This window comes from Anser anser, assembly GCF_964211835.1.
Source record: "Anser anser genome assembly, chromosome: 1".
Lineage (NCBI taxonomy): Eukaryota > Metazoa > Chordata > Aves > Anseriformes > Anatidae > Anser > Anser anser.
The window spans coordinates 131,096,651-131,124,203 of NC_139720.1; the positions used below are offsets into that span (position 1 = coordinate 131,096,651).

General features: G+C 41.4%; 1 protein-coding gene across 8 annotated transcripts in view; it reads left to right on the forward strand.

Annotated features, from left to right (window-relative positions):
• The window catches only part of GPM6B (glycoprotein M6B), a 109,722-nt gene that overhangs the window by 28,197 nt on the left and 53,972 nt on the right, over nucleotides 1–27,553 (forward strand). The window contains exon 1 of one of the 8 annotated variants that reach the window (XM_083825629.1): nucleotides 17,983–18,037. The exons of the other annotated variants lie outside the window; for them this stretch is intronic. Within the exon in view, the coding sequence (XP_083681755.1) occupies nucleotides 17,998–18,037 (40 nt within the window). The 5' untranslated portion in view covers nucleotides 17,983–17,997. Of the gene's footprint in view, nucleotides 1–17,982; nucleotides 18,038–27,553 lie in introns of those variants that run through there. 8 annotated transcript variants of the gene reach the window in all.

Below are 27,553 nucleotides of genomic sequence, written 5' to 3' on the forward strand. Positions count from 1 at the left end.
CAAGCTGTATGTTACCATGTCATGTCATATGTCACTTTTCTCAATATCCTCCTCTGAGGTGAAGACTCTGCAGTGAGGTCAAGTTTCAACTCTGATTTAATACCTTTTTGTCCTCCCTTCCCCCTTCCAAGATCATATAGTCTTGGAGCTTGTTACTTTTGTTGACGTCCAACATCTTCTGAATACTTCGTTGATGGAAGATTTAGTATGTGTGTCTGTTTGCATACTGTTTAATGAATCGGGCCTTTTTACGGGAATTCATGGTTGACTGTATGTGATCTCTGCGTAATAGAAAGACCAAGCAACCTTAGAGGCTCTTTCATCCCAGGAGATGGAAGTGTCATCAGTCAACACAAGACAATTTCCCTTTTTCACTTTGAAACAGCAAACACTTATTTTAAAGGGTTGATGAAATTTTAATCATGTCCCCGTACATTGACCAGTGAAATAATTTGATTCATATGTTACTATCTTTGCTCAAGGATCAGGTCACCATGTAAAGAAGCCAGTATAAATAATGTGGCCAGTTAATTATCCATTTTCTTCAGCTTGAAAAAACAATCTGTTTAAGCTAAAGAATTTTTAGTTTTTGTCACTTTGAGTAATCAGTGACTATTTTGTGTTTCAATTAAAAACAAGAAGTAAAAATACCCCAACAGGATGCCTACTGCAGTGCTGCTCAGGAGTCAAGAAGGCTGGAAGCTGAGAAATTGTTACCCTTACTCAGTCACATACTTTTCTCTATATTCCTGGTGTACCAAGGATCTGTGGTAATTCAGTACCATGCTCCCAAATATCACATATGTCAGTGGCATAGTTCTCGATGTCACCTTCCTTTCTTTAAGCACATTAGCTGTCTAAAAAGGGGAGAGACCAGAAAGCTGTGAATGCGCCCCAGCCTACTGTGCTTAGTGGATGTTCTGTGTGTAATCCTAGAAGTGGGCCCAACTCCATGGGCACTTTCATGTACGAATGCAAGTGTGTAACATAATCTCCTTTATAGGCACACATAAAATGTTTGAAATTAATATTCCAAATTATTCAATTAAAAGCAGTACAGATTTTCAAAGTGTTTCCTCAGACACTCATTTAAGTGTTTTCTGATACTGAAGAGAGTCATTGAAGTTCTGGAACTTTGATACTGGGTTTTAGCTCCTTGTAAAAGTGTCTTAAAATTTATCTGGTATTTTTGGGGCAATTTGTCATTGAAACTTAACCACTAATGCAGTTAAGGTTATTGTATTGTAGTTCATAACTGGACTTTTCCTGAATGGAAAAAAGCTTCTAGAAAGTATATGGCTGAATAGAGCAAATACATATGTTCAATAGTTACATTTAGTATAGTTTCATTGGAGTGCAGCCAATACCAGTGAGTGGAAAGAATTGTATAATTCTTAAGAGATAGTGGAAAGATCTGGTCACTAATGAACTATAAAAGACTTTTAAAGATTGCTGGTATTATGTTTAAATTTTCTATTGCTTTCTACGACAGCTTTAAGGACACAGATGCCAAAAATCTGCGGATAAAAGCTGTTACACATTATCCAGAGCATTGTGGTACCATTTATTTAACTACTTAGTTAAACAAAGAAAAGCAACTTCTACAAAATTTCATTTTAAAGGATTAATGTATAGATGAGTATGAAGAGGGAAGAAAACAGCTTAGTTGTATGGTCCTTGAGTCGATTAAAACCAAAACAAAACAGCATCATCAATCTTCCTGTACTGACTTGGAGAAATATTTGTTATGCTTTCCAAATATTGATCTTTGTGACTGAACAACAAAATACCAAAGGAGTTTTTTTTTCTTCAATCCCTGGTCATCCAGTAAAAGATAAATGGATACCTGAAACTGGTGAAATATTTTTTTTTTCCCTCTCAGTCCTTGGATTTAAAAGGAATTGCAATGTCCCTGTTTCTAAAAACCTGTGAAATGCCTGCTGATGGGTCTTTGTGTTACTCTGAAACACAGGCAGCATTGTCCAGGGAATAGCTCAAAGTCATGAGACAGGCAGTGGTGAACTGTTAAAGATCAGAGCTTCTGCTCCTCCCCTTAAACCTTTTTTAAGAAGTCCTAGATTGCCACTCGCCTCCAGCAAGCGCAATTCCTCTAACCAGTATGTCCTGTCAACTGTTTAATAGATACATGGCTGTGAAAGCACTCAAAGACAAAACGAAAGTGAATTATACCTGATAATTGTGACACAGTAGGAAAGTATGTCAATGTATTACCTAGCAATTCCCAGGACACATTTGTCTCACCTAGTCTGGGAAAGCTCCAAAGACTGAAACTTTGGGCTCCTTTGGGTGATCTGTGCTGCGCCTTATAGCTGGGAGTCATATATTTGTTTCTTTCCATTATTCCTCTTCCCTCAACCGCCTCCTCCCCACAGTTTCCCAATAACCACTCTAAACTTCTTATCATCACTTTAAGCCAGCTGTACTGTCTGTCCCTGGTGAATATGGAGGATGATATGCTCTCATCCTGTTTGCAGAAACCTTTCACATATTCAAAATCTTTTGTCACACTTCCTTCTTTTCATTATAGACTGTTGGTCTAATGACAGATGGAGGTCTGAGTAGAAAAATAGAGATATCTGTGAACCCATGGGTATACTCAGTAGCAAATAGGTAGCGGAAGCAGTTGGGAGACAGGGCATATATGCTTTTTTTAAATCTCCCTAATCTTGATTTATGTGGCTTTAACCCATAATGCTCAATTAATGATGCACTCAGTAACACATAAGTAGACAGTGAGGAACGACTTAGAAATAGTGGGCAGCTCTCCTTAGCTACAGCTACGAGTTTATACTTGTCTGCTGGGTCCAAGTGCTGCCTGTGGGTGAATTGGAAAAGTGTGCTTGCTCTGTGATTGCTGCATTTCGTGAATCTCTAATGTACAGATTGAATCTCTGATGTACAGATACAGAGCTGTGGTTGTTTAGCTTGGAGAAAAGAAGGCTCAGTGGAGACTGTATTGTACTTTACAATTACCTTAAGGGAGGTTGTGGCAAGGTGGGAATCAGGCTCTTCTCCCAAGCACTAAGTGATAAGATGAGGGGAAATGGCCTCAAGCTGCAGCAGAGGAGATTTAGGTTGGATATTAAGATAAATTTCTTTACTGAAAGGGTTGTGAAATATTGGAACAGGCTGCCCAGGGAAGTGGTTGAGTCACCATCCCTGAAGGTCTTCAGGAAACGTTTAGATGTAGAACTTAATAGCATGTTTTAGTGGTGGACTTGTCAGTACTAGGTTAAAGGTTTTACTAGATATTCTTAGAGATCTTTTCCAACCTGGATGATTCTATGAAAATTTCTAGGTGGCATTACCTGAACACCTACTTATTTCAGAAAGTGAAAAATGTTTTTTTAATGAAAAATTTTGTATTAAGCAAGAGTTCAAGATATTCTTAAGGTCCCTTCAAGATTTGCATCTGCTGGAGAACATTTTCAATTTGATACGTGTGCAAAAATAAGTGTATCTTACTGGGATCTTTAATCACTACTGTAATAGAAATACTAAAAAGTAGGGGGTCCAGTTATGTGCAGAATGTCATGGAAAATCATTAAGAAAAAATGATTAGTCTTCAAGTGTTGTGGTAAAACAAGTGGTCTAAATTAATTTACAGGCATACTGCTCATCTGCCAATACTCTTCCTGATGCCTCAACATGGAAATGCATGTTGGCAGAAAAGTGAGAGCTGTACAACTGCTGTAGTATTTGAAGTTGTGATATTTCTGCAGTATTTTGGTAATAACAAGGACCAGAACACCTTGTTTCTAGGTAGCTAGAAATTTAAGCCTTTTTTTTTTTTTTTTAACAAGTCACCCTACCCTTAACTCCAGTTTACAGTCTTCATTCAAGATCATCAGCCAAAAATACATCCATTGAGTATATCTCCCCTCTACAGCTTCTCACCTTCAGAAAGCATGCTTGATGACTGCCTTACCTTGCGTTTCAGACTGGAGTATAAGGTAGTGTATATAAACTCTGCAAGAAGCCTTGGCTTGAACTAGTCTGCTCACGCTGTGTTAGTCCAATGGCGATTTATAACTGTTAAGCTGAAGCAACCTTGTTTGGTGGTACAGATGGCATCAACCAGCCCGTCTAGTTCTGTGCACTTCAGTCAACCAGTAGCTGTTCCTACAGGATGAATGAGTAGGGGGATGGGGACCTTTATGTGTACAGAAGTTTGAGGTGATGACTTAACTAAGAAGAAAAAAGAGGAAAAATAGCTAGCCTTTATTGGTTTCTCCTAGAAGAAACAGGCCTTGAAATCAGTAGATGAGGCTTTATTGTGAACCACAAGAGGTTATAAGGGCGTTGATTTAATCTTTACTAAGAGAGGCTGGGATTCACTGGGATTTCTCCTTGCTTAATGGCACAGCACTTTCCATGATGCACAGAAAATACTATATAGTTCAGTCTTTTTCCCTTGTGCTCTTCAGAGTGCAGTAATGAGCTTCAAACCGAAGAAGAGAATAAAAACCAAAACTGTGAATAATGCATGAAGAGCTTCTGCCAAGTGTCTGTGATGAGGCTGACTTTGATGCCATGTTCAAACAGTGGTCTAGATGAAGCTGAACCCTAATCCCATCCCCAGCCTCCTTTCTGCTTAATATGGGTGGAACACAGGTACAAGTCTGTTCAGTTTGAAACCTGCTCAGTTGGGTTTGTGGTGTCCCCTACTGGTGTTCCTGTGCCAGGGAAAGCAATCACAAGATCTGTTTGAGCTTGCCCTCTTCAGAAATGTAACCAGCTAGAAAATGTGTCCTCTGTGAGTGAAGTTTTGGGGAAAAACAATAATAATAAAAAAATCCTTTGAGGGTATTTGTTGTTTTGGGGAACACTTCAAATCGTGACTCGAACTCAAGAGTATAACTCTCAAAAGCACTCATGTTATTCTCTTACACATAGTGATTTTGTGGCCTTCACAAGCAGATGTAGCCTGGGAGAAACTCCCCCTGAGCCCCAAAACTCGGGGCAGGTCCCATGAGGTTTGTGGCAGTGGACGTGGTGGTGGTGGAGCCACACTGTGAGCGGCTGGAGACATGCAAGAGCTGGCCTTGCCAGTGCCCAAGTGGCCCAGCGTGCCCCATTACAAGTGGCTGTGGCTTGGTGTGCTCATCATTGGGGCTTGCTTGCTTCAGGCTGGGAGCATAGAGGTGCTTTTCCTGCTGACTGGCTTAACCTCTTCCTGCACTTTCAAAATAATTCAAAGTAAAGTGGCTCAGAAGCCTTCCAGCTGTCTGGAATTAAGTGTAATGGATAAAGTGTAAAGACATCTTGATCTGTTTAGTAAGAAACCCCATGCCTGCTGGGTGAGAATGTGTGTAGGTGTGTTGTGTGCTGGGGAGAACGTGGAGGGGCATTTAATGGGGGGGAGAAGCTACAGCTTGGAGCAAGAGATGTTATGGCCATGAATTACTTTCTATTTCATTTGTCCATCCTCTTCAGTCAAAAAAAAACACGCTGCTTTGAACAACAAAAGGTGTTCTTGCTTTGGGTTTAAATGGCTCTTAGCACGCTGGTGAACACCAACCCTCTTCCCCAGTCTATATACAAATCCCTTTTGCTAGTAAATTGTCAGCGGAGTTGATTTTATGGGTAGCTTCTCCTTTCAGTGTGTTTAGTTTTTGATAGGAACTAGAACTGAGGTCTGGAACATGACCTCAGTCATGCTCAGACCTGACTGAGGTCTGGAACATTCTGTTTCCTTCCAGTAGTTGTTTTGGTGTGAAGATGATGTGGGCTCTTATGTTTTGGGTTTTCTGTAGGTGTGTGTGTGTGTTTGTTTTTTTTTATATTGGATCCCCAAAAGTTGAACTCCAGAGCTGGTAGAGCGTTGTGTCAAACCTTCTAAAGCAAGTCACTAAGGACATCTGTTGGGTTTCCAGCTACCTCATGAGGATGATGGCCCAATATAGACATTCAGGCTTTCAGAAAGTCATGATCCAAAACCACACCATTTGTTTTTAAAGTATGTGCTTTGGTTTCCTTGTTTTGCTTGTTTGTTAATTGTTAAATGTTACATTCTGAGGCTTTTTCTCAGAATATGTGGAAGCTAGAAAATTTATTATTATTTTGTGTTATTTTTTAAAAACAACTTACATCTGAGGTTTAACAGTTAAGGAGCTGAAGCCCTGAGAAAAGCACTGAATATCATGAGACTTGAAATAAAATCATGAGATGGCAGTGTTGCTACTAGCAGCTGATCTTTTTGGCAGTGCTTCATTTTCTAGGTCTCTGTGCAAATGCTTTTTGATTACTAAAAGCCATATATTGACAAATTTCAGCCCAGACTAAATGCACGATTATTTCCACTATCTAACCCGTTTATCATTTATGTGTTACGTCTGGATTTGCCAGATGAAGCTCTTGCAGGCACAAATTCCTGTACTCGTTTTCCTGGCAACACACAGGTTTTGAATATGGTTAAATATGTTTAAATTAACCTGGCATCTGGAGATGTGGGTAGTGAGAATGCGTTTCTATGTTACCAGCTAACTTTAGATGCATAGCTGAGGAGCCTGGTCCATCCAGGCTTTCTCTGCAGCTAAGCATGAGAGGCAGTGGGAGGAAGCTCGTAGGAGGGCTTTGGAGAAGACAGCCGATGCCAGGCGTGCCCTGGCAGTGCTGACCTTCAAGGTAGCCTGAAGGAACCGGCTTCTTGACTGATGGGCTTCCATTTAACTCAACCCATTACAGCCACAAGGGCATCATTGGCCTAGCAACAACCAGGGACTTTTAACGTGTATTTGAGACCCAGCCTCCATGGACTTGTCAGGTGCATCAAAACTCAGCTAATACTTGACACCAGGAGAGGCTTCCTTGAAACAAGTGTTGTCACTTTCAGATCCTGGTCTGGTAGCACTATAATAACACCTCAGTGCCTCTAAATCTAGCTTAGAAAAGGTACCAGCATACTTATGTGGCCCTTTACCTAGGATCCAGTCCTAAGATCTTTCTCCATAGATCTAAGGGTAACTATTCCCTTTATGTACTTGTTTTTCCCCTGGGCTTTTGTTTTCATCCCAAGGCTTTCCTGCAGTTGATGTACTCAAAGGGTGACGTTTGATTGCTTTCAGCCAGAATAATGGCTGCTCTCCCTAAACTTGAATAACACTGGTGTCCTTTGAGCAGGGGGAGGCAGAAGCATTTCCTGGCTAGACAGCAAACCAAACCATCTCAGGGAGAAGCTTTTGAATGGTTTGCTTGCTGTGTGGGCAACCCTCTCCATGGACTGCAAGGGTGGGAATTTAACTTCAATATGTGTCTTTTTTTTTGCATAGAAAAACAATCTCACTTTATGTGAATGTTTTCAAGAGAAAAGGCATGGGGTTTGTTACTCGGTCTAGACTGAGGCTGAGCATGGTGGTAGCAGCTGCTTCACAGCTGTGGTAAACTTGGAGTGACCGAGCTGGCCTCTCCATGGTACAGTGGTGGCAGCCTCCCAGTGCCTCAAGGTGCTGTGCTCCTTCTAAATCCTTGCAAGTATAAACGGGTCTGGTAAGCTCATGGACAGACATTTGGATTTCAGTATGATACTGTAGAAGTAATTAAATATTGTCTAAGAGCAAGAACTCAGGAGAAACAGTTACAAAAACGGTGCATTAAAATAGCTTAATATCATGTTAAAATGTTCTTTCCTGGAAAGGGCCTTCCTACCCTTTAGAATGGAAATAAAGACAGCACCAACATTTTTATCCCAGGATCCCTGGTGCCTGATGGCTTGGCTTCAGTGATTTTTCAATAGTGTTCAACTTTGAGTTGCTCCCAAATGAAGAAATAGGAATTGAACTAACTTAAAGGAAGACTTTTATCCCTTTGAAATATACAAATAATAATAATAATAATAATAAATCATTATATATATATATTGTTGAAGGGACCTGCCTGTGTCTTGTTTTGAGTTTTTTTCATATCCCTGTAATCTATGCATTGCTGTTGATCAAGCTCTGCAGCCTCTACCACAGCGAGGGTTAATTTTGGAAGGCTGTAATTTACAGGTAGGAAAGGACGCACAATTTCAGGGAAAATTTCAGTGCTAAGTTCCAAGTACCCACCATCTTCTTTAATATAGCAATTCTGTATCCTCAGGGAGCATAGGGAGAAATTGCTGCAAAAAATACAAATTGCCAGGTTCGCATGATCTTTCTAAGTAGCATCTGCTTTTGTCATTCTGAGTCAGAATACTAGACTAGATGGCTTTTGCTCCGACACAGCTGGGCATCATTACTTATATTTTTAAGCAGTGTGAAATTCCTTTTCCCATGTTCCCACAAACATCGAGCTATATATATATTACTTCCACAAGTAGTGTGTGTGCATGTGTAAACAAAGTAGAAAAGTCAAGGCTTTTCTCTGTGTATATGCATGGACATGTTTCTTTCCTTGGGGATGGATGCCCCCTCACAGTGCTTACCTTCCTGTGTTATTATTCCAAGACTATGTGATGGCTGAAAAATATAATTCCCCAAACAGAAAGGTGAAGGGGCAAGCAGAATGTTGCTGCACACAGAAGAAACATATTTCTGATGATGTAATTGCATCAAGATATATGGATATAGCCATGCAGGAGACTGGATATATTATCCATGAAAACTTTCTGATTCTTCTGACCATTCAATGGTAGTCTTGTTAGAACTTCCTCACCTTGTTCTCAGAAATGTCAAGCCTGGAGTTTCATCTTGATTTTCTTACGTGGATTAGCCCTGGCATAGCTTTGATGCTACTCAGTCTTCAAGGTGCCTTCAGGGTTACAGTGTCATAACAGTGTCATCAGTATTGTTCTCAAAATATGCCTGATAGCCATCTTCAGTTTTAATAATAAACAAAAGGAAGCTAATCCATGTAGAAAAACTTCTAAGGGAACTTAAAGTTCTATCACAGTGTAGAAACTTTTAGCTGATGTGAAATTTTTTGTACTATAAAAGTTATAGTCTTTTTTTTCTTGTTGTTTCTGTTTTTGATATGATGTTTCAGAAACTAGTGCACCTAGTTGACAGTCAATAGATACCTAGTTTTGGTTCTAAAACTAAGCAAATTCTAGTTCAAGGTTACAAAGAATTGAGACACAACATGAAGGTGGGATCCTCAAATAACTCAGGGCATTCACGGACAAACAGGTGGAGAGAGGGAGGGAAATCCTATGCTTATGACAGGTGATGGGGAACCTGAGCGGAGTTCTCGTCATGGGTTTGTGTGACCTTGAACTTGTGTGCCAGACCCCCCAAAACTGAGGATGGATAACACTTACTTCACTGATGAAAAGGAGCTTTGGGTAGATGTTTTAGATGTGCAACTTCCTTCCATGAACAGCATGGTACAGTATCTGTCAGACTTTTCCAGGTAACAGCTGACAGTGTGTTGCAAAGTGCAGATTAAACAAAGTTTACACCTCACCTTAAAAATTGTTAAAATTACTGCTGTTTTAGCACAAGTGTTGGCTGTTGCAGTCCCACTTTGGGATTAAGTGTTATGATTCAGAGATGCCATCGTATCGCTTACAGTGCTGTTTATCCATCTGCACTGACAGTTTTCTCCTGACTGCAGAGGGATGAAAGGGGAAGACAGAGATCTCGATCTGGTGACTGGCTCTATAATTCTCCTACTTCAAAGGCTATTGCTTGCTCTCGTCACCTCCTGCACTATTTATGTTGCATGTAAATCATCTGATCCACGTTGTGCTCCTAATAATTCTTGAGCTATTTGCCAGAGCTGCTCATCACTGTCCTTGCTGCCATGGAAACAAATTGTTTCCAGCTTCATAGGAGGAGTATTTTCTCTTTCTGTGACAGCTTTGGTTACCATGCATCAGAAATTGTTAGGTCAGGCTTCCTTCTCTATAACCAGGTGCTCTGGAAGAGTTTTTGGAGGAGTAAAGGAGAGGTGATTCTACTTAACATTTGTTGTGTGTTCTCCTTGGAAAATCAAGTGAAAAGGGGAGGATGGGCATTTGATCACGTTCTCTGCTTTCTGTTAAGCGAAGCACTGCCCCAAAGTCTTGCTGCTACACGTCATTTTAAAAGATGAATGACGGCCATTGTCTTTCTCCCGTCCTTTGCGCCTTCAAAACAGTGTGACTAGTGTGTGCCCATTGGCTTCTGCTCTGACAACGTTGAGCAGTCACTGCTTGTTTAAGTCACATTCAGGGAGCTTTGCATCCTTCTGAGCAAGAGCAACCCCTTTCCTAATTGCACTATCCAGTGCCTGTACTAGTGGGATCTGGTAACAATGTATGGTGGTACAGTGCCAACTTTCATCTGCTCTGAGCTAACCTGGTGCTGGAGGATTACTAAGTACCCAAAAGCACAGAAATGATTAAAGCGTATACTCCCCTTTCCCCCTTTATTTTTCCTGTATACGTTAATAAACAAAGTATTCTGCCACCAATCTGGTCTTAATATGAACTCTAGCTCAAACAACTCTGTTGACTTTCATTATGTGTTCTTTTGTTTGTTTGTTTGTTTGTTTTTCCTTCTCCCCATGTGTTTTCAGGTTCTTTGCTGGTCTACCATGTATCTGTGGAAGGAGCTCCCTGTATGGGAAGGTGATGCTTATCCCTTTTCCGGGTGCGTCTTCCCCAGCAGTAACAGGCTGGCCATGATCTCAACTACGAGATTGAATCCTCAGATTTTGATAGAATGTGCCCTGATTTTACTGTACTTTACCCTTTTACCTAATAGGTATTCCCTCCCATCTGTTTCTTTTGTATAGCTCCTGCAACTTGTCTATATACTGGAGAATTCAGTCCGGGATTACAGCAGTCTGCTTTCTTCATTTCTGACATGCCTAGCACAGCAGGATCCTTTTCCCTAATTGGGCCTCGTAGGTGCTAATGCAGAAATGCTTTTGCTGATAGTGACAGCTTACAACATATGGTTACATCTCAGCAAAATATGAATACCCTTACCGGCAAGGTACACTGAGCAGGTCAGCTTGCATTTCTTCATTCCACCAGATGGAGCAAACTTGCATCAAAATGTCTGTGACTGCCCCTCCATGCTACCTTTAGTCAGCTGGTATTAAGCCGTGATTATATGTGCTCTAGTTTTTTGTGTCTCTCAGCAAAGTTATAGCAGTGTGTGTGCCTGCAGGGAACCCACTGTTGGTGGACTGAGGGCAAGGGAAAGGGCAGGGAAGAGAAGAGGATGCTTTTGGCCTACAGGCTTTACAAACAGATCATTGAATGACAACTGAAACAGGCAGAGGAGAAAAAGCTCCCTCACTTCCACTCTGTCTTCCCCCTTCAGTAGTTTGGACCTTGAAAGTATATTGCTTTAAGCATGTCTAAATTAATAGCTCAATTTTTCATCCTGACATTTAAATTCAGCAGGAAATGCTTCAGAAAGAACGTGCTGTCTGCCACAATTGCTGCTACATGCGTGGGCCATTGTGGGTCTGTGGACACTTAGCTCGGGTCTCTGAGAACAGCTGCTTTGGGGAAAATCAGCTTTGTCCTAATTTATTCTCTGTGAATTGAAATCCTGCATCGATCCAGACAGAGCTATGTGTCCATGTAATTTTGCCAAACACGGGTTTGTCAATATTTACTTCTGCTCTTTGAAAAGGTAAGTCATACGCAATGCCTCAGTCCTGACTAAACTATGTGCTGTTCAACAGGGCCTACATGAAATTCTTGATATGAAAAAGCTTAAAAGTTTTGTGTTTTTTTTTTTAAATCTTTTTTAGGGGAGAGGCCAGTGGGTAAATCTAAATGACAAAAAACTCTACAACATGACTTCTGTTAGTTATGTTTCAGATTGGTTGCCATTTGGGGCATTTGGGGATTTTTCCTTACTTGGAAGGCAAAGATTTTTATTATTTATTTGTTTGTTTGTTTATTTTTACATTTACTTTTTTATTTAAAGAAATTTTAGAGACTGAGAACATACCACAGTGGAGTCCTCGTCAGAGAGGGCTTGGCAATTTCCTGGTGAATTTGGACTAAATGCATCACAGTCTGCTGCCATTCCTTTATTCTAATATCTTTTCAAGGATGTGCCTCAGCAGACTATATGTTAAAATAAAAACTTAGAAGCAATATAAGTCAGCTTTTCCTACACTGAGTGTGTTTTTTGTGTTTTTTTTCTTCCCCAGAGGAAAGCATTTTTTGGTATTGAGGGTTATAATGTAAAGAGACATCTAATGAGGACAGAAAATTTCCAAGCAAATCATTGTTATGTACCAGATAATGATCTGCCCATCTTATACTTAACTAATTGTCAAAGTAAACCTTGATACTGGACTTGGAAATGAAAATGAATTCTTTTTGTGGTCTTCCTGTGATTTACAGCCAATGAAACTTGACTGTAGAACAAAAGAAGAGAAAGCTATCAAAAATGCTCTTTTGTATAACAGCATAAGCAGGCAAGAGGTGCCCAGTGCCTTGCCAGGAATGTTTTTTTAGTGTAGCATGTGCTGTGGTTTTCAGTGATCCCATTTTGAGGCAGATCAGGTGCAGTGCTCAGCGGTTGGGGGCGAGCGGGTGAAATAGTGACTGACTTGTGTTGGCAGATGGGAATTCAGGGATTCATTAGTCATGCTATAGTCTCTTGTTTTTCTGTGTGTCGTGATGAAAAGAGAGAAGAGAGTTGTCTTTTGATAGCTGAAGAGGGCTTTTAAATATCACAGACTGAAGGCCGCTGTGTTTAAGCGATGTTGTCTCCCAAAAGAATTGATCATCAGGATAGTTGTATTGCAGATGAGGGAGATGTATGTGATGGGATTAGGATTACTGGGCCCTCTTAATTACAGAGAGTGGATTTGCTGAACCTTATTTTGCAACAATCAGAGAATGGTCCAAAGAGACATCCATCTTAAATGCCTTTTGCAACCACAGTGTAATCACGCGGTACTATAGTTCTCACCAAACTATTTGGGTCTGTTCCAGTAAAAATCAGCCAACTGGAAGAGAAACACTTTTTTATTTTTTCAATGCATTTTATATTATGTTACCTTTATGATACCCAAACTTGGCTTCTACATCTATCTTGTGGCATTTTTGCCCGAGGGGGCTGTAGTGTCCTCTTTCAGGCGAAGATTTGCCTTGCCTTTCTTCAGCATTTGCTCTGCAGGTGGAAATTGGGTCTAGACCTGTGCTATCTGTCAAAGAAGTGTATGAGGCACACTGTCCTGGTCACATCATTTTAATTTTAGATAGCAGGAGGGAGGAGGAAGACAAGTCTTTCCAGCCACCTACATCTTCAGTGTTGAAGTCACAAATGTCTAAAAGGGTGTTAGTGGAAGTGATTAGCAATGAAATTATCTGTGGAAGTTAATAGATGGGTAAATATATGATAAAGTGAAAGATGCTATAAAATTAATGCTTGGAGAGACGTGAATATTTGTAACCTTTCTAATGTCTGTGGCAAAATTAATTTTGCCTGAATAAATTGGAGTAACAAGGAGAAGAGCAAGCTTATTAAAAGCCTGAAGTGAGTTCTGTCAAAATTGGACGTTTCTTAGTCAGGACCATTTCAGAATTATGTGAACACAGACAAACCTTGAGAGACAGTCAATCCAACAGGAAACTGAGTTAATCAGTGCGAGGCCATTTTTGTGCCTGTTGCTTGGTAAAGAGGTGAGTGTGGAAGCCCTGGACATGGTGACACTGCTTTAATAGGACTGACTGCTGGCAGCCCTGGTGCGAGAGCCCTCCGAGCTTGGTTTTGTGCCCTCTACTCTAAGTGCAGACAAATAGAAAGGTTTAAAATAAGTGTTCCTCAGTGTAGCAAGTGCAGTTTCAACAAAGTTCTCCCATATTTTCTCTGGCTCTTTAAGTGTTGTGTTGTGATTTCCCATTGCAGTCTTCTGTCCCTGTTGCTCCACAAGGATTGGAAAATTTTCATGTTATCAGTCAGCAATTACTCCTTTAGTTGTAGTGCTGGTCACACCGAGCCTCATGGCTCTTTAAAAGAAAAAACTTAAACTGGCCTTTTTTTGGACAGCTCAGGTAAGCACAAAATTTGGAGGTGATCCAAGCCAGTGATGTTTTTGACACCTGAATTAATGGGGGCTGAAATTTCATCTGTTTGCTAGCTGTGAGCGTCCAACTGAGCAGCTGGCTGCTGAGCCCTTCCAAGGAACGGTGCCATTGGAGCACCTAAATACAGCTTGGGGGGGCAGGTTTGGGCATCCCTTAAGGGACTGCTACTGCACAAACACTGACCAGTGCCCTTGCAATGCTGCTGAGAGTCAGACCAATAAAATCTGAACCCCCATTTCAAATAGCTTCTGGATGTATGTAGAGTACAGGAACAGCTTTTGTATGTGTGTGGGGGGAAGAGCTGAAGCATTCGGTATTTCCAAAATGTTCTAACCAGATTGTCAGTGTTGCTTAGCAGCAGAGGGTTTAAAATAGCGGTATTACTCAACAGTGTGAGCCGCGTTTGCACATGGTAATGTTCTGTGTCCTGTGCTGACTTGCTGCAGTATAGAAGTGCTAAGTTAATGTAAGGAAAGTGAAGATAGCTCACCTCCTCCTCTCTTAACTTGATGAACAAATGGCTGATCAGTGACAGGTCTTCCTTATGGTTTCAACAAGCAAATGTCCCGTACAGACATGCCACGGTGTTTAGGTGCACATAGGGTTTTGCGTGCAGCCATCACTTGGATGTAAGGACCTTTCATACCACGTTCACCTATGAGCAAGTTTAGCTCTTGGCCCAGCAGCCTGTGCTGGCGCAGACGAGGGCTGTGCTATTAACTCAGCATCAGTTGTTTTTAGAGGTGCTAGTGAGGATCAGTGGGGTCAAGAGCAAGTGCAAGTACCACTTGGTGACCTCTTAGCAGCCCGACATCCTGGTCCTTGTCAGCACAAGTTCCTGCTCCCTGCCTGGTAGAGGGGCTGGACTAGGTGATGTCCAGAGGTCCTTTCCAACCTCAACCATTCTGTGACTCTGTGATCTGCTTTCTGGTTGATTTGGCCTTCTGAAGTGATCCTAAGAGTGCCTGGGGAAGAGGTGTGTGCCTCTTACCCATTGTCTGTGGGAATCCCAGATTGTCCATGGAGCAAGTAAGAGGACTTGCAGGAGCACAGCTGTGTTTGCTGTCTGCTCCAGAAAAATGGAATTATGGTGATAATGGCATTAAGTAGCTTAATATATTGTAGTGGCCAAAGTGAAAAATAATATCCAGGTATTAAGTGTTTGACTTGTTTGAGAGTTTTGTCCTCTACAGTCTTAAACTAAGAGTGGGTGGGGGCTAAATTTTATGGTAATCTACTGAAAGATAATCTTCGTTGATGCAAAGGTGAACAGCCCTATATATTACATTTTACCTGCTTTGAAGAGCTTCAACAGTTGCATTAGAGCTACAGAAATACTCCCTTAGCATTGCTAATGATCCTCCTAACAAGCATGATTGTGTGTTATTGTATCAAAATAGGGCCATATTTTAAAGCCCTGAAGTGAATTAAAATAGCATCTGGATCTGTCATTAGTGCTTTGCATGCAGTACTGTGGAAATAAAATATTTATCAGATGCAGGTGCTTGAAACCTGGCCTTAAAACTAGGATCTTAAACAGATATCCTTTTTTTTTCTCTTTTTTTCCCTAGTATTTAAAACCATTGCCATTTCTTCAGTGAAGACTCATAAACAACTCATCTTAAATCGTACAGTTAGAACATCATTTCAATTTATGGTTGTTTTATTCACCCTTTGCCTGAAATACAAACCATTTTATGATAGGCATTGCATCAACATACATCGACAGTGGAAGAGTGTGTTCATGAACTTTTAATCTAAGACTGGGCTGTGCATAAGTGAAATACCTCATTCAACCACTTGCAGTTTGGAGGGTTGTGGTATTCGTTGTTTCTAAAAGAAATCTGGTAGTGCTGGTGACAAATAGCACTGTAGAAATTGAGGAAATTAATATTAATTTAAAATTCTGGTTTAATGTTTTTGAGAGCCAAGCTCAGCACAAGTATAAATGAAGTCAACTGTTTGGTGTTGGGCATAGCAGCTGAAAACAGGTTTGAGTTTGGCCCTCTGTATTTAAAATTTATAGCATTTCTTCATTGGTGGAGATGGGGATTCCTCTTGCCTTAACTTTCCACCTCAATTTTAGGGGTCTGGGTTTCCTCTGCAGTCGGTGGAGTGTGATAGGTGTCTCCCTGGGGAGAGTCAGTCCATCCCTGGATACCTGCTAGTTTTATGTTTTCCCTATGGAGGAAGCCTGGATAGACAGGTAGCTTCAACTGGGTGCTGGGGTGTAGATGACTGGACTGAGCAAGGGCTTCAGAAAGTAAATACCTTTCTCTTGGATAATGCATGCAATGCATTATAAAGCTGTGTAATTCATATTTTGCATGCTATAGAGTTTGAATGCTGAGGGTGTGCTGAGCATTAGCTGAATGTGAGGGAATTGGTGAAATTAAGTGACCGCTAAAAAGCTTGAGAGATTAGTATATACAAATGCTGCTGTACAGATCAGATACCTAGAGGAGAGTGGCTCTTCATACTGATAAAAGTGTTAGTGTATAGAAATCTTAGTCTGAAGCCAAGATATTTATTTTTCGTGTTCCCACTTTCCTAGTGGAAAAGCCTAGGATGGAAGTTGGACAGCAAAACATACGGCATGTTTGTGATAGCTTGGCTTGGCAAGTGATTGCCTGATGGCCAGACCAGATGAAAATCTTGGGTGAGATTTTTCAGAAGCTTTTAAATGATTTAGGACCACAATAAAAGTCAGCGGATTTAATACTTACATAGACTTGCCATTGCTTTACCTCAGCAGAGACTTATGATATAAGTGATAAAGAGACTGAAATAAATAATTATGCTACTAGTTGCTTGGTAAAGCAATGTTTTTCAGTTGTTGAAAGAAAACAAAACAGATGTCACATTTTAGTCAGAAAAAGGACACCTGATGTGCCAAGGGATGATGCTTTTTTTTTTTTTCCTCCCCAGAATGATTATAAAAGACATAAAGGTCATATGACAGGCCTTGTATTTCTCTGCACACATGCTTTGTACTTCAGAAAGCAGCTAGTCTCATGAGATGTCAGTCGCTAAGAAAAATATGCTTCTGTTTCCAATTAGGCGAGCAGGGTCTTGTGAAACCGTCTCTGTGCAACCTACTGTAGTTTGGTTTCGAAGTTCTCATTAGCAGAGGACGGCCATGGGACATCCCCCCCCCCCCCCCCCCCCCAAGTTCTTGAGGTGCACAGGAGATCGTGCAAGTCATGTCTGCCTTACTGTATGGGCATGTTGGGGCCATATGTTCCCTGGCTGATGTGCCCACTGCCATGTGCGGACTGAGGATGTTGGCGTCGCGTGCTGGGTTTGCCTCTGAGCTGTTTGCCTCTGAGTTGGAAAGGAGTTTTAGCAAGTGTGGTTCAAGGGTAGCACTTAAGGATCTGATAAATAGAGGAAAGAGCTTTTTGATCTGGGATCAGTGAATTGAATGAAGTGAAAGGAAGGAGAGCTGGAAAGCATTCAGTCCAGCTATACTTTGTGTTGATATTATTTACTGCTTCTGATTAGCTTTTGATTCCCTAAACAAATCATTTTTTCATATATGCATACATGTGCATGTATATGTGCTATAACAAGGTCTTGAAATGTTTGTCCTGTGCTTCAAACAGGCCTTGTTCTTGTGGTTTCTAATACTTGAGCTTATCTGTGACCTGTTTCCTGGACAGTTTCCAATGAACACAAAATACATTTAGTTAAAAGAAAGCAGCTGAATGAAGATTAGCTGGATACATGCACTGTATGCACCTTCTTGTGACAGTCCCTCCTTACTGATAAGTGTCCCTCAGAGATGCGCAGAATTTGTTCCATTCATTGTGGATGAAAATCTTATTAGTTGCTTAGAGGTGGGCAAAATTAGCTGTCAGTAGCCTTGCAGAGCTCACCTGTACTGGGATTTGGTCCTTTGAAAGTGTTGTTTCAGTACATGTGTTTGCAATGCTCATCATTTAAAGGCTTGTGTGTTGCCTTGAGTTACCTCAGAGACCTGACGACTCCGCGGAAGAAGGAACAAGATGCAGATTCTTCCTGCCACCTTCTGTAATTGTCCTAAGGGTTGGTTTCCTTGTTTCTTTTTTTCTTCTCCATGCACTGTAAGGATAGTGAATGTTAAAATCTCAAGCCAGATCCTGCATAGAGGAGCAAAAAGCTCCACATTCAGGCTTTCACTGACACAGTGCAGGTTTGCCACGAGTGGCTCACATTAGGCTCTGGGGCTGGGCCAAGAAAAGAGCTACATTTCCGGGTTCTGCTTGGCTTTTGAAACTAATTTTACATCTGGAGAAAATACTTCCATTAAATGCTTATTCCCTTTGGGCAGAGACAGATGTGAACCCTGCATACCGCCAAATACCGGGACCCGGATGTTTGCTACACTCGGCTCAGCTGCTCACTGGAGAGCTCCCCAGCTCCCATGTGAGTGTCTGGTGGCAGAGCTGCTCAGAAATGGGGTGGCGAACATTTCAGGGCAGGCTTTGTACTTTGGTGGGACCCAGAACGGGACACTGGTCTGCAACTGCTGTTACACCTAGGGGTGTGTGAGATTAATTCACATGCCCACCAGATAGGTGATACGTAGTGAATGTGGTGGTGTTTCTATTTGTGACTAACTGTTGTTGCATAAACCAGTGAACAAATTAATTGCTGGTGAGGCCTATGCGCATGCCTGATCCATGTGCCCTAAGTGCCTAAGATCTGTTCTTGTGCTTTTGCATCCTGCCAATTCAGTACCTAAATAAATAAAAACAGATCTCAGCTGCATAATTCTGACTCCGTTTCCCAGAATTTTGGTGCTTTCCCATCTCAGATTGATTTTCTTCTCTTTGCCAACCCTGCTGCCAGCAGCTGCAGAGAGGTCTCACGCATGTTGTCTCCTGAACGGGGACAAGTAAACCAGTTGCTCTTCCTGACTTCCCTTTCTTGTTTTGAAAGGAGTTTTTCTTCTTAAAATTTTCCCTACAGACGGACGATCAAGGTAGCTCTTTTGCTTCTTTCTGTTTAATCCTAGATATTCTGATTCCTAGCATGGATCATCTTTGCTACCTTGGAGCAGCAGTTGCTGCTACCTGAAAAAGCATTTAGCCCAGGTGTTTCATTAGTGTGTGCTGCTTAAATATAATTGAAGGACAAGCTCGGGCATGGCAGGTCGTGACTTGTTTTGTTGCTTTCCTGGCTGCCTGGAAGAAGCTGATGTCCAAAGCATCCATCTTGTTTTCTCTTGTTGAGGAAGAGCTTGGGATCTCACTTAGGTGCAGCTTCTCCTCAGCCAGGGTACTCGGGAGCTCTGTGCTCTCCTGACAGCATCTCTAGTAAACAGCTTGGCAGGAAAAGCCGATCCTGATGGAGAGCTGGGATCCGTGCTGAACTGCTGACCTTGGCAAACTGTTTAATTCCCTATTTCTTAAGCCTATGTTTTGCTTTTGGTGGGTAGAAGTGTCTAGAAAAAGGATCCAGGAGCTGGTATTTGCATAAGTCAAGGCAGTGCAAAGTCCACTTAATATACAGTAGATATATATATATATTTTTCATCATCTGTGTATTTCCTGGAGGTCTTTCCACTGCAGTTTTAGATTTCTCAGAACTACCAACACTTTGTGGTATGTAAGAGCTGCAGGATGAGAGAGCGTGAGCAATGCAGTCCTGGATGTCTCCTTGCTTCTTCCTTCCTCCTCCAGCCTCTCTCATGTTGCTGTGGCAACTCAGAGCACCTACAGGCACCGAGTAGTTGTTGCCTATCCTTGCCTTCTTGTTTAGTGTCCTCCTATTTCTGTGCCTTGAAGTTTACTGCATGTTTTGGGCTTTGGAGGTTCTTTTAATCAAGGCTAGAAACTGATAACTTTATAGAATGACAATTATCTTACCTAACAAGATGTTTTAGATTACTTCTGGCATGCTGTATGTTGCAGTGCTTGCATTGTGTTTAATTAAAATTCTTCAGACTTCTTTTCTGAATAAAATGAAGCATATGTTATGCAGTGTCCTAGTCACACGGTAACAAAGGACCACAAGATTTCTTTGGGAGTCTGTGTATATCACAGTTTCTACCATTTCCAGCAAGAAACACACAAATGACCCAAGGGAAAGTCAAATATGCGTACACTGTTGTTGAGCTATCTGCAGCTGGCCTGGAAGTGTTTTTGCAATCGCCATCCTATGTTTTGTTAAATATTTTCTCATGTTCTTTTAAATTATAAGACCTTTCTTAGTTTTATAAACTATTACAAAGATTGGGAATTGCACAGACTGTACTTTGCTGTCATTTTCTTCATTTAAATACTTTATCTTTCTCTAATTAAGCTTTTTATCATGAGCCATTACAGTCATCTTATAGAAACAATTGCCAAAAGGTTATATTCCTTTAATAAGAGAACAGGAAATTGTGCTAGGGATTAGAGGCCTGGTAGATGTTTGCCAATAAATCTTCTATGTAAAATATTTGTAGTCTTTGTAATTGCATAGTGTACTTTGTGCTAATGCAGAATCACAGTCTTGAGTTCATCAAGCCTAAATCTTAGGGCTTTTACAGTTGTGTATGTGTTTAACATATATTTACCAGCCAGAAAGTAGATTGAAATGATGTAGGAGAGAAAATGACCTGTGTTTTTGCTTATCTCTATTACCGTGCTACAAGCAATATCCACACAGATGCAGATATGGCACAGTGGAGGAAAAGGTGCTTGAAGTGCTGTTGCAGGATATGACTGTAGAGAAATTGCAGGCAAGACTGAAGGGTGTCATATTTGTCAAAGGAATTCTTTCCTATGAGGGCAGTCAGACACTGGAACAGGCTGCCCAGAGAAGCTGTGGATGCCCCATCCCTAGAGGTGTTCAAGGCCACATTGGATGGGGCTTTGGGCAGCCTGGTCTGGTGGGAGGTGTCCCTGCCCATAGCGGGGTGGGTGGAACCAGATCACAGAATCACAGAAAGGTTGTGGTTGGAAGGGACCTCTGGGGGTCACCTGGTCCAACCCCCTGTTCAACCCGGAGCAGTCTGCCCAGGACCACAGCCAGGTGGTTTTTGAAGATCTCCAAGGAGGGAGATTCCACAACCTTTCTGGTCAACTTCTGCCAGTGCTCGGTCACCTACACAGTAAAGCAGTGCTTCCTAATGTTCAGAGGGAACCTCCTGTGTTCCAGTTTGTGCCGACTGCCTCTTGTCCTGGCACTGGGCACCACTGAAAAGAGCCTGGCTCCATCTTCATTGCACCCTCCCTTCAGGTATTTATAGACATTGATGAGATCCTCCTCTGAGCCTTCTCTTTTTTTTGGATTACAGTCCCATCTCTCTCAGCCTATCATCATCTCCTAGGAGAGGTGCTCCACTCCCTTAATCATCTTTGTGACCCCACATTGGACTCTTTGCAATATATTCAAGTCTCAGTTGTACTGGGGGTCCCAGAACTGGACACACTGCTCCAGGTATAGCCTCACTAACGCTGAGTAGAGGGGAATGATCACCTCCTTTGACTTTCTGGCGATGCTTTGCCTAATGCAGCCCACAATACCATTAGCCTTCTTAGAGGCAAGCGAACACTGGTGGCTCATGTTCTCCTTAGTGTCTACCAGACTCCCAGGTCCTTTTCTGCAGAGCTGCTTTCCAAATGGGCAGTCCCCTGCATGTACTGGTGGCTGGGGTTGTTCTGTTCTAGGTGAAGGACCTTGCACTTGACCTTGTTGAACTTCATGAAGTTCTTGTTGGCCCATTTCTCTAGACTGTCGAGGTCCCTCTGGATGGCAGCATGACTCTCTGACGTATTTGTCACTCCCCCCTGTTTTGTGTCAGCTGTGAATTTACTGAGGGTGTGTGCTTACCCCATTGTCCAGATCGTTAATGAAGATGCTAAACAGCAGTGGGCCCAGTATTGACCTCTGGGGTACTCTGCTGGCCTCCAACTAGACTTTGCACCACTGACCACTAGTCCCTGGACCCATCCACTCAGCCGGTTTTGGATCCGCCTTACTGTCTACACATCCAGTAGATACTTCAACAGCTTGTCTGTGAGGATCTTATCGGGGCAGTGTCAAAGGCCTTACTAAAGTCCAGGAAGACAATATCCACTTTCCCCCCTCATCTGTGATGCTGGTCATTTCATTATAGAAGCTTATTGGGTTGGTCAAGCATAACTTCCCCTTGGTGCATCCATGCTGATGACTACTGATGATTTTCTTGTACTTCATGTGCCCGGAAATGGTTTCCAGGATTAACTGTTCCATCAGCTTCCCAGGGACTGAGGTAAGGCTGACCCAGCCTGTAGCTTCTCAGGTCCTCTGTCTTGCTCTTCTTGAATAGGAGTGATATTTGCCTTTCCTGCAGTCTTTGGATACTTCTTCCATTTGGCATGCTTGACCAAAAATTATCAAGGGTGGCCTCACAATGAATTACATCTGCCAGCTCATTCAGCATTCATGGGTCAATAGACATATGAATGTCCGATTTGCTTAAATATTCCCAGACTTGATCCTCTTCCAGATGACCTTTAAAGGTCCCTTCCATCCTGAACCATCCCATGACTCTGTAAGTAGATTCAATTTCATGGGGACTCCAGTGAAATTGCCATTTGTCCTTCGTCTCAGCTGTAATCCCTATGTACTTGAATTTGTACAACTTGTACTTGCATCTCTTTCCTTGTGACATAGCCTGTCGTTAATAACAACAAAGGCTAGAGACATTCTAATTTGTGCATGTCTTCCTGTGCTACCATTATGCTTCTGACAATAACTTGTAGTAGAGAAAAATGTATGAAAAATGTCTGGGTCATTGTGAATTCTTCCAGTCATTCCCCTTCCCGTTTACTTGTTTGTTTGCCTATATTGTTCTAGACAGAAATCTCACAAAAATAAATGTTGAGTATTAGAATATAAACAAATGTTATTTAGTTTTGCTGCTTTTAGAATTAATGGAATGCCCTCTTAATAATTAAGATTAAGCATATATTTTTTAAGAGGGTCTCTTGAAGAGGATTGTTACTTTATTGAAACTGTCAAAACATTTGTTGTACAGCTTGTTTTTATTTATATTCTCTCTTTCCTCATTCCCCTTGAATTATCTTACTTAATTTGACTTATCCGTACTGACAAAATGACACTATTTATTCCAGTCTGGTTATCCAAAGTGTCACTCTGGGAGCGTGCACTTGAGTAAGCTTGCCAGGTACCGAGAGATATAATTTCAAGAGTATCTCTTATCAAGAGAGTGCATCAAATTCTTCTTCATGAGTGACTTCTGAAGGGCTAACATTTTTCTTTTGCTTTTGCTTGTCTTCAAAAGCTATTTTTACCTCTGCTGTAGCAGTCAGGGTCTCACTACCATGATAAGCCGTTACCTAGTTTGGTTTCAGTAACTGGACAGAACATCATCCAGCTAGAGTTCAGGTGTCTTCCTATGGACCTCAGCTGTTGCTGGGTGCTGGGCTAGGAACTGACTGGATTGAAAAGAGTTTGGTATGGAGAGAGAGTTGGAGAAGAGGAAAGAAGAGCTCAAGCATTACGCTGGTGCTGTGTTCTGGGGGAGGACTTTAGTCAATGAAATCTTGAACCAAGGTTGCAAACACCATTAGTTCTGAAGCATGGATGTTTCTTCTTTTATGAGTGCTGTTGTCAACACCAGGAACCTGACTAAATTGCAGATTTGGTAAACATTTGTTGCACTTAGTGGCAGTTTTCATGCAGTTCAGACCAGGATGGTGATGTTCAGGGCTTTATCCAAACAGTCATGTTATTTTGGGGCACGATGTTGCCACCAAAGGGAAGGAGATTTGATTCAGAGGGATCTTTCAATGGCAGACTGCTTTACCAACTTTGACAATTGTGCATCCATCTATTGAAAAAAACACTACTGGTGATTAGATGCTTAACATCTAATTATTTCTGTAGGCATGTGTATCTGAGTTCTGTATATTCTACTTTGATTTAATATAGCAATAAATTATCCAATATATTGAATCTGAAAAAAAAAAAAAAAAGAATGCTGCTGTAGGAGCAGCAGTATTATTTTAAAGTACTATAGTTTCAGGCCAAACTCCACACCAAAGAGGCTTTTAGCTACCTAAGGCTGAATTTACACACCTAAATATTCCTTCATAATTCAATTTGAGAAACTTGCAGGGCCCTCTCTATGCAGGGGAACTGAGAGAATTTTGCCTGTTTAAGCCTGGAGCACTAGGCAAGCTCAACCCTTCTTCCTAGTCCTGAGCTATGCAGGAGGGATTCAGAAGAGAATGTCTCCTACGAACGTGGGCTTCTAAGAATGGGTACCTGGCATCATGCAGTTATGGCTGCTGAGATCTAAAACATTGGTGAGGAGGAGGGCACGGAGGGGGAGCTCCAGGCATGGACAAAGGTCTTGTGTTCATGCATGTGCTCTTGCTGTATGTAGGTGACTCCCACTGCTGCTAGTCAAACCGTTGCCTACTCTCCAGGTAGACAGCAGGTTTTGGAAGTGGGGCTCTGAAGAAGTTTTCCCTGGCCAGTGTTTTCCACAGCTGGGTCTGGAGTGTGCAGAAATCATTCTTTGGGATCTTAAAAAGCTTGGAGTGGAGGTTCTCTTTTTGTCATGCAGTATGACCATGCACTTGCGTCCCTGTCTAGTTGCCAGCCTACATGCACGTATCTTATCTTCTGCAGAGCCTCCCTACCTAGCTCAAAGTACTGAAACCCAGCCAGATACCTAAAAATTGACCCGCTTCTTTGTGTTGGCCAGGATGGACCAACTGCAGCTATTAGCCACCTGCAGCTCCACATCTTGCAGTGTTTAATTTGTCATGTTACTGGAAGCAGGGTATGGGAGAAGAGGTGTATGCAGTGGTGGAATGAGGGTAGATCCCACTGTATGCCTTGTGTAGCAGATCTGTTCTGCAGCAGAGCCATGCAACCTGCAGACTTGTCATGGCCTTAGCTCCTCCTCAGCTTTCCTTCACAGGTACCATTTTGCTCCAGTGCAGGCTGGGTGCACTTATGCACTTAAGGCACTTATGCAGATAACGATTTTAGTAGGCAAAATGCATTCAGGAGTGTAGCCTGTCCCTTGATCTAACTCCTTTTCTTTGGTGTGTAGGGAGCTTTCTTCTCATGTCACACTTATTTAAAATTAAAATCTAGCATTTAAGATTGCCTGCAGCTATCCATTTCTAGTGCTTATCTGAAGATACAAAATTGAAAAAAATGCTAAACTTGAGGTTTATAGCATATTAGTGAAATACAAAGATAATGTTTTCCAGTCTTGATTACAAACGTTTGAGTCCCATTCTTCAATGTCTCAGCAGGTCCCTAAATCTGCTATGCTACATGCAGAATGAAGCTACCAGCTACTCAGAAGCCAAAACTGGTCATTATAAAACCTCTGTAAGCTGGCTGCCAGCCTCAGAGTTCATTATGAGGGAGGTCATTCTTCCTTACAGGAATGAATGTAGCTTTTGAGTACATTTTTAAAGTTTCATTTAATCACAATGTGGATGAATTGTTTTAACCGTGATCGCCTGATGGGAAACTAACTTTCTTCTTCCTGGAAGAAAAAATACCGTGTTGATTCTTGCAGCAGCTTTTAGAACTACAGGAAGTGATTTACTTTTTTTGAAAGAGTTGAAGATTTTGGCACTAACGGAGGAAATTTTTCTCCCTTTCTCTGCTTTTTCTTTAATACTGAGTAGTCAGTTTTCTTTTCAAATCTGTGAATGCACAGAATAAGGTCTTTAACAGGGCTCTTACTGAAGCATCCTCTCAAAGTGTTCTTTTTTTTTTTTTACAAATATTTTCAGCCTTTTCATTATAGCTCTGAGATTGCAAAATGCTTTGATCACCGTATCACCATATCAGTTTTGTATTTGGCTAGAACATATGAAATGAGGGCAAGAGAGTATATGCTGTTTAGTTTTACTTGTTTGTTTGTTTTCTTGGTGGATAGTCTTTAGCCACTTATTGGGAGTGTTTGGAGAAGAAGCAGCCAGGCTCTTTTTCAAGGTGGGTGGTGTTAGGATGAGAATCCACTGCCTCAGGCTGGAACATGGGAATTTCTGATGAGATCCAAGGAAATCTTTTTTCCCCACGAGAGTGGTAAAGCACTAGTACAGGGAGGTTATAGACGTGCCATTCCTTGGAGATACTCAGATCTGAACTGGACATGGCCATGAGCAATCTGCTTTGGCCTAGGTGCTGGACTAGAAGCCACCAGGGATCCCTTCCAACCAAAGTTATGCTATGATTCTGCAAAGTTACTTTTCTTTGTGTGTGCAATATCTTTAGTATTGTGCAAGTATGCTCTTCTATTATATGATCATACTTTTTATACGATTGTTGGCAGCTGAACAGAAATGTGGAGAGGTGATTTTGTATAGAGGTCAGAAGTATAGTGGTTTGGTAGTACTGCAAGTTGCCACAAATTCAGGAAATTATCCTGCAGCCATGAAGTGGGGTACATATGTGTATGTTACTCATTGGCAACTGTCTGTGGATTGTCATGTTGTAAGTAGCTGTGAAGAGTTATGCCCAAGATTGATTTTAATTACGTGCATGAAAACACATTGGTGAATGAAAATAGTGAGTTTAAAGTACTGTATAGCTTTAGTTTTCTCTAGCACTTTGCCAGGACCGGTTTAGAAGAAACCTGTCTCATATCACTAGTCCCTGAATACTGAGAAAAGCAAATAGTTGTGATTTCAAACACCTGTCTCCTCCCAGCAAAACTCCAGGACTTTTTCCAAGTCCTTGTATCAAAACATTTTTAAATGTTGAATTTTCACATGGCTTAAACTAAACATGCAAAGTAGTAGGGGTATCCAGTTCTAATCCTCTGTAAACCTTTTGATTTGCTTTATGGTTGTTGGAAAGGATATTGATTGCTTGTTGCCAGAGAGATTTAAGATAAGCAAAAGGACACCATATTGTAGATGCTCCCCAACCCAGCAGGTTAGAAGTGGAAAATTGCTTGGATTGAACTATTAAACATTTCAGCAGAAAAAAATATGCCTTCCAGAAAAAAGTTGTGGTCTCTGTTCTAGATGTTTCCTTTCTTGCTATTTCAAGTGAATTATTCATTAAATGTCTGTTTTCAGATCTTAATATAGACATGTCAGTGCTATCCTGTTGCAGGTGCACAGAAATTCTGGGCCATTGATGTTAGTGGGGTTCTACAGCATGTAGGTGTGTGGTCCAGACTGGAAGGAGATGGGAAGAGTATTTGTTCTCCTGTGATATTCTGCTCATTGGTCTCCTTATGCTTGTTTTTTTGAAGTGGTGGATGACTTGAGGAAGATTATAGACCATAGAATTGTAGAGTGGCTTCAGCTAGAAGGTACCTTAAAGTTCATCTAGATCTCATTAAGCATTAGGCAATGTTCACTGCAAGACTAAGTGTCTTGTTTTGAGATACTTTTGGAGAATCAGACTTTTCTGGGAAGAACTCAGCCAACTAGTGTTGAGACATATCTTGTATACTCTGTAAAGTTGAAGAAGCCATTTAAAACTGTCACACAGCTGGGCTGAGATGAAAGGTTTCTGTAGCTGTGACTCAAAAAGCAATACCTGGATTTTTTTCCTCCCTCCCATCACCTCTAAACATGTGAAAGTGATTCACTTAAT